This window comes from Myripristis murdjan, chromosome 16 (assembly GCF_902150065.1).
Source record: "Myripristis murdjan chromosome 16, fMyrMur1.1, whole genome shotgun sequence".
Lineage (NCBI taxonomy): Eukaryota > Metazoa > Chordata > Actinopteri > Holocentriformes > Holocentridae > Myripristis > Myripristis murdjan.
Window position 1 is genome coordinate 2,510,976 of NC_043995.1, and position 15,254 is coordinate 2,526,229.

General features: G+C 38.9%; 1 protein-coding gene across 1 annotated transcript in view; it reads right to left on the reverse strand.

Moving 5' to 3' along the window:
- ascc3 (activating signal cointegrator 1 complex subunit 3) overlaps nt 1-15,254 on the reverse strand; it is a 186,663-nt gene that overhangs the window by 59,427 nt on the left and 111,982 nt on the right. The window contains exons 15-20 of the mRNA XM_030071902.1: nt 11,997-12,188; nt 10,069-10,293; nt 8,157-8,276; nt 6,112-6,276; nt 5,151-5,237; nt 3,497-3,673 (exon numbers count right to left, since the gene is read on the reverse strand). Of these exons, the coding sequence (XP_029927762.1) occupies nt 3,497-3,673; nt 5,151-5,237; nt 6,112-6,276; nt 8,157-8,276; nt 10,069-10,293; nt 11,997-12,188 (966 nt within the window). The remainder of the gene's footprint in view (nt 1-3,496; nt 3,674-5,150; nt 5,238-6,111; nt 6,277-8,156; nt 8,277-10,068; nt 10,294-11,996; nt 12,189-15,254) is intronic.

Consider the following 15,254-nt stretch of genomic DNA (forward strand, 5'->3'; position numbering starts at 1 on the left):
TTCCTGATGAAGGCTCATGCCGAAAGATATTGGAATGTCCGATGAAGATTTTAAAGTTTTTTTTTTGTTTTTTTTTTCACTGCTCATGGAACTAGCCAATGTCCAGTATTAAAGTATGTTTAAGTTGACTCTTGAAGACCTTCCTCTTTCTTTAGCATGTATTGTTAACCCCAAAGAATACCTTCATCAGTAATATGTCTTTACCTTTTCAAAGTGAACCCCCAATGTACTCCTCCTACTTTTTTCTAAACTAAACTTTCTTTTTTTCATTTCAGGGTCTCTCAGGTAAAATCACTTCAGATGGGGGTCTGTAGCTTAATAAAAGTACACATGGGGGTCCAGAACATGAAAAGGTTTCATAAGTCATGATACTACTGCAACTGTCCAGTATGGTGGTTATCTTTATATCCCACATCATCATGAACCAGCTTGCCTAACATTGCATTATGCCGAAATTTAGTGAAGAGCAGTATTTGTATTCACTTAAAAATTTGTAGCTGGAATGTTTTACTGCTTTGCTTTGGGGAAAAAAACAAAACAAACAAACAAACAAACAAACAAAAAACAGGAATAGTACCTAAAATAAAGAGGACACTTTATAATTTCATTCCAATTTAAGTCCATTTTATAATTTGTAGTTGTACTATCTGCACTTGACTAGTATTACCAGGGGACCTCGTCATTTAGAAAATACCCACTCTTGTCTCTGTTTCATGTGGTGCATTTGCATGGGATGAGCAAAGTCTGTATTTTACTACAATTTACTGACATTATCCCCCCATATGACTGAAAATGGCAAGGCTTCATGTAGCATCCACTTCCTGTACATGTAAGTATATACTGTATGTACATATGTATGTCATCTATCTCATCATCTTTCGATTTCACTCTTCTGATGAATTTAAACTTGCTCTTTCTGTGAATGGGTCTTCATGCTGTGTAGCAACAAGCCCCCTAAATTTGCACCCAAAATGCTGTCATTATCATTTCCACCATAGCTTCTGTAATTCTCAACCAGAAAAAAGGCAGACAAAAGGAACAGAGGAAACCAAAAACACCAAAAAAAAAAAAAAAAAAAAAAAAAGAACCACTCTAAATTACAGAGATGCTGATTCACACCAGACTAATATTATCAGATGATCTCTGTGCCAAAATATGGTAGGCGTTGTGCTGGAATTTTTACCTTAAAAATTACGGACTTAAAATCAAGGATGAAAATTAGTAATATGTAATAAGGCTAAAAAAGGACTAAAAAGTAAAAATGGCACTGTTCACCTGCTGCCAGACACAGAGTGAGAAACACAATCAAATCTTGCAATCCCATTCTTTTGCTGGTATGTGTAAGATGTTTCAATCCTGATAAAATAGTGACCTCTCTTTCAGTTGCTGCTGCTGTTTAAGTTCAGTGGCTCTTCAAGGGTTTTGGTGCTGTAAATATTTAGGTGACCTCTGGTGTCTACTCTGCGGGACCACAATAACGTTCTTCTCTCACGGTGAATCCTGCTGTTTTGTGGTCAACTGCAAAGGCTGCAGAAGCGCTCACTCGACGCAGTTGCTAAAACCATTGCTCAGTGTATGTATGCGAATCCACGGGTTGCATAAGCAACGGTGTGTGCACGCATGGCTAGATGTGCACATGTGCTTGTACAGCAGGGTGAGTGTGTACATGTGTGTGAGTGAGTTTTTGTATAGGAGTGTGTTGGCAGTGTGGGAGTCTGGATTTAACATCAGATCCTCATCGCTCTACTATGGTCACCATCGCAGACTCCCCGACCGCACATCTGAAATCAGACGAATAAGGAGCAAAGGGGGAATCTGCCTGAACTATTTCAACTATTCAGCCACATGGAATCACTTATTGCAGGAAATCTTGGATAGATGGTTTCGCTAGAGGATAAAAAGAGTTAAGGGAAGGGAAGATGAGAAAAGGGGGGAGGAGGATAAGATTCCAGTCCAATTATAAAATATATATCCGGAATCGTATTAATTTCCAGATTTGCAAAATCAATTGATTTCCACGAGGAAATAGTTGAGTTTGCAAAAGAACTATGGTAGCTGATGAAATACACCCAAATGATGGGAGCACCAATAAAACAGGAATCATATCTATTGTTCATTATGTAATGATTTTTTAGAACACATATATAAATCTGTGAGTGCAGGCATCATTGATTTCTGGTGTTTTAGCAGCTTGTGTTCACTGTCAATGTGAAAGTGAAGCTGAATGAGACTGTTTGGAAGAATCTTTTGCTACTGAATGTATATCAAGTGTCAGATGACAAAAGATGTGTGAGCAAGTTTGTTTTTTGTTGTGCAAAAAATGTTTCAATCACACAAACGACGACATAGACATTGGTTACTACAGTATCTGACAAGCTCTTCCTGGCTTTAAAAGAGTGTGTATAACAGCATGTTCTCCATTAAGCACAGATTCCCACTAGTATAGATGCTGGTGATTATATAAGGTTGTATAATACATGCTTTCATACCAAACAATTGGTAATTACAACAATGTTTGAACATATATACTACTGTTTGGCGGTGGTTACTTTATGACCATAACCTTTTTTAACGCTGCTTTGACCATGTGGTTTCTGATAACAGTTTAGCCAACAAAGGCACTGAAATGAAATCAAAATATAAAACATAACATGATATACGAGTACAGACCAATATTACAGTGTGTGTTGTCTGACATGAGTTTTGGAGCACAATAAAACACTGACATATACCAAAACTCTCCAAACTCTCGACTGAAACCAGGGATGATGACATCACAGTACTACTAGTACTATTAATATTAAGTATTTAACTGTGAATCATCAGATTAAAATGCCTCATTAGAATAAATTCAGGGCTTCTAGCAGACAGCCAGTATAGTGCTGTATGGATCGGTTTGACAATAAATATGTAATCAATCAAACTCCGTCTGATATCTACCATATCAGTGGTGGACATCATTGACTGGACCAGATAAAGGCAAGTGTCTGCACCATACACTGGCAAACAGCATCGGTCTAGTCTTTCCTGTCATTTTTCTGCGGGTGTGGTGCTTTTGAGCGACAATGCTACATTTGTCCCATATCTGTGGCTGTTTGTCTCTAAATTACAATTCAAGTTGAGGCTCTAGTCCTACAAACGGTTTTAATCATCATATGATCATTACTTCTACATGACTGGACCATAGTATTTTAATTTTAGATAATTGTAAAATTACACTCTGTATTTTAATCAGTGTTGGAATGGACCTAAGTGCTTTTAATCAAGTAAGTAGAAATATTGTACTTTTTACTCCACTACATTTATTTGACAGCTTTAGTTACTATTACTTTGCAGAATTTTATTATTATCACAAATTATAGATGAACTAATAAGTTATGATATATTTCTATAGATTAACCTACCCAGCAGTAAATAAAGTATGTAAATAATGTATGTATGTGTGTGTGTGTGTGTGTGTGTGTGTGTGTGTGTGTGGGTTGAATATTTGCCTCACCTGTGCCACATAAGACAGGTCTGAGATGAGGGAGAAACTGTCCACCTCCCCGCGGCCGATGTAGGTCTGCAGCAGAATATTGATCTTGCCGTAGCCGTTCTCCACGCCCCCTGCAGCCGGAAGCTCACAGTAGTTACACAGCAGCTGCTCCAGCTCCTCCACCTCCTCGTCACGGACCTGCCGACAACAACACCATCAAGATGCATTTGTGTTTTCATAGCTTTACAGGACGGTTGGTGACTGCAAATACACAAATCAATACAAGTGAAAGTACTGATAAAACACTGATCACATAGACACTGTATTCAGATCTACGGCACTGAACTATAAGCTCAATTAATGATTAAAGGATCTATGAAGTTCAAATGAAGTCGTGAAGTAGTTTGGGTTTCTTTAAAATGAAAAAAAAAACAAACAAACAAACAAAAAAAAAAAACATAAACACACAATTAACTAACAATAACTAACCGAGTAAGGAGCAACAGACCCTTTTCACAGCAGCCATTTGGTATGAATGGCAGGGTAAACAAGTGGTACTGATGACACTAATGAAGGTTCTGTTCCATTTATGTCTAACAGAGCCAGGGTTCTGATATTGTGCATGTTGGTCCACTGGAAATACTCTGCTACAATTAAAGGGAATGGAACATTAATGAAGGTCTTTAGTAATACCTGTTAACCTGCTATTCATAGCGAAGTGAGGATAGAGTATAGAGAAATGAGGAGTCTTAACCTGACTTAGCCTGGCTGACGCTAACTGTGTGTGACATCAAGGTGCTGTCACTTCTAGTTTGGACAAGCTCCGTTCATGTGCCAGTACTCGCTCAGAATTGGAGAGTTGCTTTTGATTGGTTCTCATGGCTGAATTCACAACACACCCCGCCTGCCAATCAAATGAATGTGCATTGCCCCTCAACTTGCCATGTCATCAACTATCATAATGATAGAGATCCTTTACTTTCAAATTGATGATATCCAGCCAGCATCAGACGCCTCCCCTCATGATTTGTAATAAGCTGACAAGATCAAGTAGGTAGTGTCTGAAGTTCAGTGCTGGCCAGGCTAGACCTGATTTTGCCTCCTGATAAAATAACAGCCATGGTGGAAGCCAAGCTGTGATCACAGAGCCTTCACAACTACAACTGAACGAAGGGAATTGGTCTGTTTAGTTTATAACTGTCCAGCAAACAAAAATAAAAATAAATAAATAAATAAATAAATAAATAAATAAGATAAGGCTAGGGGCATGAAGGAGCATTTGTGTTCATAAGGCTGTTTTCAAAAATAAGTTGAGGACTACATAATGACATGTCTATGTCAATGTCTATACCTTTTGCTATCATAATGTAGTTGTCTGGCTATAAACTATTCTGTGTGAGCTTAAAAAATATTATAGTCATTTCCTGCTCTTTTAGAAATCTCCAAATAACCAGATCCTTTTAAGTTTGATCTTTTGACAGATGCCTGAGAAACTACAAGAGCTAACTCAGTGTGTTTGGTGGCTTTACAAACTTGAATGGAGTTTCATGGGGTTGTGTTAATACTTATTTAAAAAGTTTTGGGAGAAGTAATTCTATAAAACTATCAGTGAATTCTTAGTTTTTGACTAAGGCTCAAGTGGCAGAGCTGTGTTATACAGACGGTGACATTTTACCTTGACCTGGTCAAACTCCTCGGACTTGGACACAATGCTGAGGATGTCAGCTTCAGTTCTTTGGGAGTTGAAGAGCTCGTTAAACGTCTTCATGCAGACATGGAAAAGAGATATGACAAGAAAATGGACCCCAATTAATCAGGAAAACATTGCATATTTTACTTTCAACAGATATTTCACACTGAATATCAGTGTTATGAATGCAAATGAACAAGGCAAATTTATATACTTGCAATAAACTTAAAAGTTTACTTCACTTCCAAGGTTAAGATAACATAAGAAACACAGTTAGACAAATCAGTTTGTAGAAACATTGTACAGTTACTGTTTCCATTATCTAGTTCATGTTTCCGACCATATATATCATCCCAATTTGGTGAGATAATTTTACTCTACAGCCTATAAACCATACAGTTTGGTGATTTCACTGATTATCTCACCTTCAAGGGACTAATCAGTGAAATCACTTGGTGGGGTTTTTGGTTGGAATGAAAACCTGCCGCCTCTTGGCCCTCTGACATGACTGAAATTCAGCAGGGAACACTACATTTTTCTAGTGATTTCATTGTGAGGGTATATGCTGACTAGTTGTTTGTCATGCAAAACATCTCATATATCACAGCCTGGGTTTTGATGAAACTTGCTTCTCACCACTATCTTGTGAAACTATACTGATTGGTTCAAGTTGGTCGCTACAAGTACAGGTCAAAACAATGTGGGATACTGTCACTGACTGGCCAATAGGACAACTGCAATATTTGTGTTGGAAGGCATGTTTACTGTTGCTTTGATTGAATTTTACCAACGTCATGCCAAAGATGCTGAATATTAACAATAAAACCCACTACACCACTGCTGGTCTTAAAAACCCCCTACCAGCTTAACCCTGATTAAATCCAACTGAACAACTTGAAAGCTGTGGTTCACTGCATGAGTAAGCAGTATCTCCACCATGGAGTACCTCAATTGTGTTGTATTTGATGTAGAAATGGCTGGCTGTCCTGCCCAGGTCAGTGGAGGCAAAGTAGCCGGTACGCTCCTCGAAGCGAATCATCCTGGCTTTGTCCAGCTTCCTGCCTGACTCCACCACCAGCTCCTTTCTGTACAACTCCAAGCTAGGATCCATCTGAAACATACAGCCACGCTGAGAGGCTCAGCTGGGGACAAGAGGCAAGTCTCCCCAAAGAATATTCACTTGCCTTCACTTGCATCACTGTGTTATGATTTCCCCCTAACCTGTGACTGGAATATTTTCCACACATCCATATTATTTCTCTAACAAACAGAACACATACAGACATATAGTGAGATATACTTGACACAAAGTATATCTGTAAATCCTATATTCAGTTTCTTCAAATAATTATGGGCTTCATGTTCTATATATCTATCTATCTATATCTATCTATCTATCTATATCTATATCTATATCTATATCTATATATCTATATATATCTATATATATATAGATATATAAATATAGATAGATAGATATGCATATGTATATGTATATGTATATATATATATAGATATATATCTATATCTATCTATCTATCTATCTATCTATATTAGGGCTGGGCAACAATTAAAATCTTTAATCGCAATTAATTGCATAATTTGCCTGATTAATCACAATTAATCGCATTGTATTCGCAAAATCCAATAAGTAGTGTAAAGAGCACTTTTATTTCAATGTTCTGCTGCCATATAAACGAAAGTGCCATAACATTTGTTGTGCAAACACTTTTAACATCACCACTTATCAGTAACACATATTTAGTGTAAATCTCAACTTAAAAAATGTCATAATAATAATAATAATAATAATAATAATAATAATAATAATAATAAATAAAATAAATAATAATAGTAATAATAATAAATTAAAGCTTATTGCCACTGCCAGGACATTCTCTTAATGAAAAAAAAAAAAATCTACCAACAAAATCCTGAGCCACAATCAGGACAAACAGGCAATTTCTGAGGTAACAGCAGAAACTTTTAACAGGGAGCAGCATTACCAGTCTATGTTCAATACCAAAGTGTGAAGCACAAAAAAGTTCACTACTGAAACTTCCTTTACAGGAGACTAGAATGTAAAGCGCATGTTTTACTGGACTTCTGTTTTTTTTTTTTTTTCTATTCCTCTGCACTAAGCCAGTTGCTAAGGCACACACGATTATTTACATTTTCATAAGATAAAGAAGCTCTCTTTTTATTTTGCACAATGTGACCAGCAAGAGAAAACAACCTTTCACAAGCGATTGTTGCGCAATCAATAATCAACCATGTTGTCTGTGTCGCTGTCCGTTGTGCTGCTGCAACCGCGTATAAACAAAAGTCTGTTTATAATGAAAGTACAGCAGTCTGTGTGCGCGGGGATCCGGCAGACCTGGTGCTGGCCGGCACCGCGTCAGTACCGGCCAGCACTGGCCGCGGCACCGCGCGGTGTGGGGCAACCCGGTCAGGTCTGTTCTGCTGGATCTGCCAGGTGCCGCTCCGGCTGTCAGTTGGACCTTTCTGAAGGAGGAGGAAGTTACCTCCGAAACTGTCACGGTAAATAAACATCCCATGTCTGATTAAAAGGACCAAAAACGTGTTTTAGTTAAAAGGAAGACATGATGAATGTATTTGAACTACACTGATTTATAATGACGTCGGGCCATGCCTGTGTCTGTTTCAACGTGATGACGCGCACACCGGGGGCAAACGTGCTTGGGCGCGTTTGGGCTTTAGGTAATGTGAGTGCAACAGACTTTTACAAAATAAAAGCATGTGAGCAACATGCGTTAATGCGCGATAAAGTAAATATCGGCGTCAATAGTCTAATGAATTAACGTGATAATAACGCGTTAACTTGCCCAGCCCTAATCTATATATATATATATATGTATATACATACATACATACATACACACACACACACACACACACACACACACACACACACACACACACACACACACACACACACACAAAACATGCAGAATAAAACAGATCTCCAACCTGGTAGGCCTTGTGGTTGATGCCATACACCAGTGGGTTGGCCCTCATGCGAACATACAGGTAGGTGTAACTCAGCCACTTCACTGCCTCCTCCACATTGGTGACTGTCCCCAGGGCAATCTAACCAGGAGGAGAGGGAGAGGACAAATACTCCTGAAGCACCAAGTGCAGCCACGACTAGTCTGTGGCACCACCTTGTGGATAGTTAAGACATCTGCAGTCTGAACAGAAACAATCCGCTGTGTTACAACCCTGCCTTACCCAAATTAAGGTATATGAAATCCACAAGGACATGCAAGATGCTGTTCTGAAAATACATGAATTACAAAACAAAACAAAACAAAACAAAACAAAAAAAAAATATATATATATGTATATATATATCTTTCCCGTAGTTTCTGTTTTGAAACAATGCATAGAATTTTCCACCACTAATGGATGCTCTCACTGCCCACATGAATCAAGAGATCATTGAAAGAAAGACAGTTGAGCCAGATACAAAACACTGAAAGCAATGAGTTGGAAACAGAAAGCTGACTTTTAGCAGAGGCCACCGCGAGACTTGTTAACAGTATGGTAAACTGAACATCATGTCTCATCACCACACACTGTACACCCTTGGGTGCATTTGAAAGAGTGGATTCTCCACTTTAAACGACAGAGGACCGAAATGCCCTTCTTTTCAACCCAGCTTGGTGAAGTGAAGCGCGTAGCTCAAGTCAAGAACACCCTTCTAATTGATCTGTCCAGTGACCTGTGCATTAGTCTTTGAAATGGACGGCGGTAAAAGCTAACAGGAATTTGCACAGTGTCTATGGAGTGTAGCTTCTCCTGAAACAGAAGTCAAGGTAGTCAGGTGCAGCTGGTAGCAGGAACAGTATAATCTAGACATCTGTAACAGGGCAAAACAATTATTAAACCAATTTATCCAACTTCCCCTGAGGGTCCCATAAAATATTTCTGATTCTAAAACAGGTTTATTTCTAAATAAATAAGTAAAACAATATACACATCCACCGTTTCACTGGACAAGGATTAGATGAAAAAAAAAAAAAAACAACTGTATTTGTTTCCTCACAACATTTTTGCTTCGTCAAAACAATTACTTTGTGACAACATTTTGAATAGGTTGGTCTTGGTCATGTTTCAAACAGAAATTATAATCCCTTACAATAACATATTCACTGCATAATAACATAATGACATGCTGAAATGGCAGTGCAGTGATTCCCCATTTATTGCATGGACCTGTCTAAACGAGCAGCAAAACTGATTAGTGAGTCAAAGCTGATAATACATTAATACCCAAAGAATGTACCATGGGTACAATTACATTTATTTAAAAATGCAGACATCAATATTTATTCAGATACAAATACTTGATTAGGGAGATACTGAGATTTTGTTTATAGTTAGCCCTATTCACACAGGACTAGTATTATGCAAAGACCTCATAAAATTAATGATCTGCCCCGCAACATTGCACAGGCTAATGAAGTTCACCTTAATCACTGGAACCCCAGATACAACTGCATGAGGTTACGATTTTACGATTTGTCACCTCCTGATTTAGCAAAACAAAAAGCTGATGTTGGCACTTGAAAACAAAACACTGAAAACTTTCCTTTCCAAACTGCACGACTGCCTCGATTAGTCAAGAGGGGGAGAAAGAAATAACATGCCTTGAGGAAGAAAGAAAATTGCAAACCACAACCAAACTGCATCTTAAACTGTTTGAAATCACAAGGCACATTATTACCAGGGTCCTACGTCTTCACAAAACACTTAACAAACTACAGACACTGCCAATTTGTGTGGGATTAAAATGACCAATGATCTCCGCAATTATTAGAAAAAACTGGAAGCTGCAGGTAATTGTTTTTCCATGTGACAAGAGTTTATGTTGACTTACCTCTGCGTTTAGGTTGTCAGCCAGGCTCTCCTGGAATTGGCTCTCTATGGGATTCTGCTGGGTGAGCAGCGTCAGGTAATGGCTCAGCTTGTCATGAGTAGTGATTATGGTGCCCTCACCAAACTTGTCAAACTGGGGACGGCCAGCGCGTCCAAAGATCTGCATGACGTCTAGAATGCCTAGATCCACCACAGCACCACGCTTGGCATCATAGATTTGAGTACCCTGTTTACAAGGGCAACAGAGAAATGGATTTAGAGGGACAGAATTAGAAGTCTGGGAGGTTTAGTCTCCCAAAAGTACCTCATTTAAAATGCTTCGAAGTAGCATACATTTCCAAAGAGCAGAGAAACAATGAAAAAAAAAAAAAAAAATCAATATTGCACGTTTCACATAGCTACAGTCTGGTGTATTATGAAAGTTAGATTCTGAAAATCATGTCATTATTTTATCTGTAAATTAAAAAGAAATAGCCAATGATGTTTCTTTTTGCATTAACTAACCAACCAGCTGGTAAATTTTGAAATCTAGCTAGACAACAACCAAGAACACAAGCACTTAACACTCTACATGCATGGTACAAGTTAAAGAAAATTTTAACTTTGCTAGAGGGTTGTAGTCGCTAGTCCACATGAGATGAAATATTCTCATTATTTGCTCCATGACCCTCTGACCTGCTAATCTAGAGTACTGTTTGTATTTCAGCAAAGAGCTGCTTGATTTGCATTTGTTTATTCGCTAAATGTCAATTTTGGGAGTTTTGCTATTGAAGAGAGTGGCGAGACATAAACCCAGTATTAGAGATTAGCAGCCCAGGTAAGCATTAAGCAACTAATGAGGATGTTTCACCACCACGTGGACTCACGTAGTAACAAAATTTAAATTTACTTTAACTAAGCTATTAAACTTCATTTTTTCCGTTTGGCTTCAGAACCCTTATGCAAATTACGCAGCACTGGGAAGCTTTCATTGCCTTTTTGGTTAAATTACTCAGATACCTACAACTATTTTTCTATAAATCTAGACTCCTGTCACTGTAGGGGCCTCATTCAATAAATAATGCTAAACTGATATGCAACAGTGAATCCAATTTAGATATATCTGGTGAATAATGCATAAATGTACATATAGTACAGTGCACTACCTCCAATTATGGGCTTTGGGAATTTGGTGCTGTTTTTAACAGGCAGGGAAAAGAGAATTTTGCTGGCAAAATGTGATGCCAGTCTTCACTAAAATACTCACAATTAGATTTTCATGCCAAAGCACCTACTGGAAGCAGTGTGCAGGAGACTGACTAGTCTTTCTTTACACTATACTTGGGTAATATGCTATGCTTTTGCTTCAGGAAAACAAATAAATCGAAAGATATTCCTAATGGCTAGTGAGAAAGCCATTACATGCACATGGCTATATAGCATGTACGTGTATACCTGTTATTAAAAAGTGGGGGGAAATGGCCATGTATTCCACCTCCCCGAGTGCATATATTTCAATTTAGGACTACAAAGTAAAAAAGTACAAAACATTTGACAAAATGGGTTGTCTCTATTGTTGTTTCACAGCAGCCATTTTGGCATGAAGTAGCAGGTAAACACAGGTGTTATTATTGACATTAATGAAGGTTCTGTTCCATTTAGAACTACCAGAGCCAGGCTGCTGATATTCTGCTTTCTGGCTCACTGGCTAGCACTGGCTCTGGCACTGCTACACTTAAATGCAACGCAACCTTAATTAATGTCAATAGTAACACCTGCATTTACCTGCTATTTCATTCCAAATTAGCTGCCGTAAAAAGGACCTATAGTAACACTTATGATGACATACTGACTTATTAAAAAAGCTACATTAGAAATGAACAAAACAAAACAAAACGCCCTCCAATCAGCAAGAAAATGTATATTATATAGAGCAGTGCACAGTCAGACCTTAATGATGACGGCATGGGCTGGAAGGTTAACACCCCAGGCTAGGGTGGCGGTGCAGACCAGCACCTTGAGGTGCCCTCTGGAGAACATGCTCTCCATCAGGCTGCGGTCAGATCGCAGCATGCCTGCATGGTGGATCCCAAAGCCATCAGGGAACATCTCCCTCATCTGCTTGTTTCTGGAGCGTTGAATCTGGAAGAGAGTTACATAGAGCAATGAAGTGATTAAGGGCATAAATGATTTAGTATTTTGAGTGTCACAGATGGCAGATAAGCCCAGATCTGACATGGGGATCATATTCTACTGGAGTGAAATAAGAGGAAACTGACAGAGATCGAGATGAGTCAAAGTAATGAGTAATGAATAAAAGACTTAATCTTGATTTTCTGAAGTTAGCAGGGTTAAAATTCTGTTAACAGCCATTCCCTGTCTTTTATAACATAGATTAAAATGCTACATCTTTGCAGTTGAGAAGACACACACAAGCACACACATACATATTGAGATGTGTATTGTCGACTGGCAGCGAGGCCATGACCGGGTCAGGCTTCGAGGGTGTCCTCATCACAGAGGTTTTACACCCTCATCGGGCATCTAAATGGAGGTCAGCATCAACCAGGCCTCTGCAGTGCAGAGAGAAAGCCCATTACAGCCGGTACCTGTCTCCCTTTGAGAGAGACTGTGTGTGTTTACATTAGCCTGAATGCATGTCTGTGTTTGTGTGTAAATGCTCATGAAAATAGTGTTAAGCAATAAATTGTACAGCAGCTAGCCTGTGATAGAAAGAGAGGAAAAATGTCCAGACTTTGGAGTCCAACCGTCAGACTATCACACAGTACGATGATTTTAGGGTGAACCCCTTAAATGCTGGGGAAAAAACAAACAAACAAAAAAACAAATGTGGTTTGCTTCCATCTATTGAGTTCAACAGAACAAACTGGTTTCCTACATATAGGTAGATAGCTGGATACTTTACTGATTCCAGAGGAAATAATAAGTATCTAGGTTAGCAAACACAAAGGCAAAAGTCACTTTTAAGAAGTGATTAGTGATGGAAAAATTGGCACAGTGATTTAGACTCAAGCATATGTTAGTTAAAAACAAAGAAATTCACTTAGCACTTGTATCGCACCAGTGACCACAAGAGCACATTTTCCACAGGAGAAACAACATGGATGACATTTCTGGGATGGCGTAGTGGACATATTTTACAGATTTACTGATGGTCCAAAGTCTCTATTGAACTGCTGTGCAATAACACTGAACCATTTGTCATTGCTGATAATGCCAAGACTATTTCATTATTGTGACAAATGTGTTTCCATCACTAAAATGCTTGAAACACCCAGCTAGAAAAATGCTACAGGCAATGATTAAAAGCATAATTTGCTTTAGAATTTGAATGTGTTTCCACTCTTCCTTTCTAATGAGCTAAATTCTGGTATTTTATAGAGCTTCAATTCTTGTTATCTTGATATTCCTCTGATGAAAAACTCTTAATTAAAACACAAATGAGTAATGACTATGTAATACTGGGCACATAGTTAGCAGGTTCTTAGGCAACTCCTAGAGAAACCTAACTTCTCTTCAGGTAATCACTAATGTCCAAGTATGGTTGCTATGATGCCATGTGCGTGTCCATGTTGCGTGCAGATGGCACCACTATAAAAATGATATAATGCAACACAGTGCAACATTGCCATGCTGTCTTATGTCATATATGTATGAAAAACAAAGAGCAAGATCACGCCTGGTGGGAGTGCTCAGGGCCAGGCTGTACAGAAACCACGCGATGCAGAGAAGGTGAGTAATTGAAATGCTACGACTGGGGCTTTGCTTTGAGGTGTCAGTGTGTGTTATGGCTGTGCTCCCGCTTTCTAATCTAAGGTGAGTTAGCGCTGATGTCTGCTGTGCCATGGCTGTATTTGAGATGGCAGTGCCCTAAGCTCCTGATCAGCCCCCATTAGGCCTTTGCCGCTCGCTGTTCCTCCCCCTGCAGTGCTGACTCTGTCCACAGACAGCTAGCTGCCACGTTAACTCACCATCCATCACAGTCGCTGCTACATACAGAACATCAGCTAGCGCTAGGGAAAAAATAAATTATGCATGAAGCTCTCAAACTTTCCCTGTAGATCACATTTTAATGTATACATACACATACACACAAATGGGTTTACATTTTAGCTGTTTCTGGCAATTTCATTTGCTGAAGTGGATAATTAATGGTGAAATGTAGAGATGTTGACTGTAATCACCTCATGAATCCCTGTGACTTTGACACTTTGATAAACTGGTGAAACTGGCAGTGGCAACAGCATTTAAAGGAATAGTTCACATGTTTTGGAGATTCTGATATTATTTCACTTGCCCCTAGCTGTTCTGTAGGACAGCAGTGTTGCTATCTTCCTCTCATTGTTACTGAGTGCTGGATACTGGCTGGATGATCCAAATGCTAACTGTTAGCTTCCTGCCATTGAGGTGGACTCCCCCCCAGCTAACATTCTGAAACATAACCTTATTAACCACATAATCACCAGCTAAGCTGCCAGCTATCCTTCAGTACTTTGGAGAAAGTTGTTGCCTTTGTCTTCCTCCATGTATACATATATTCAACAAAGAAAGCAAACAGTGCTGACAACAGGAAAAATACAGTTTTAAACAGTAATTTGCACAAAATACTGTCGTGTACACACGGTAGTCACATGTGCATTCATAAGACACTTATAAACTGATGTTAACCCTTTAAGAGTTTAGATTTACAAGTGTAAATTTATGCTAAAAAGGCAGCTAACGATACCTCTGGCTCTGTGATGATGAACAGCAAATGGCCTCTGTTTCACAACATTGCCACCAACACTGACTCCCATGAGAACTACTTATTGATGAGCATTTACTTTGTCAAATTGCACTGAGGTGGCTAATTGTTGAATTCATTCAGAGGCCCTTGACAGCCATAATGTTTGGCCCTCATGGAGACAGGCTTTTAACGTTGGATGGGCAAAAGAGAGTGGGAGGAAGAGTTGCCATTCACAGCCACTCCATTCCACTTCTCCATCCCTATCTCTTACTATCCTACTCTGTCTCACCTTTATGCGAGTGGCTAAATATTCCTTTAAGCTCACTTTAATAAAGTGGAACATAGTTTTAAGTGGTTGAGATAGCAAGGAGTGGCAGTTATGTGTGTGCAGATATGTTGTTCTTTCTTTTAGACAAGAATAAAAGCAGCGTATGATATCAGTCCTTTGTTCTAGCAGGGGG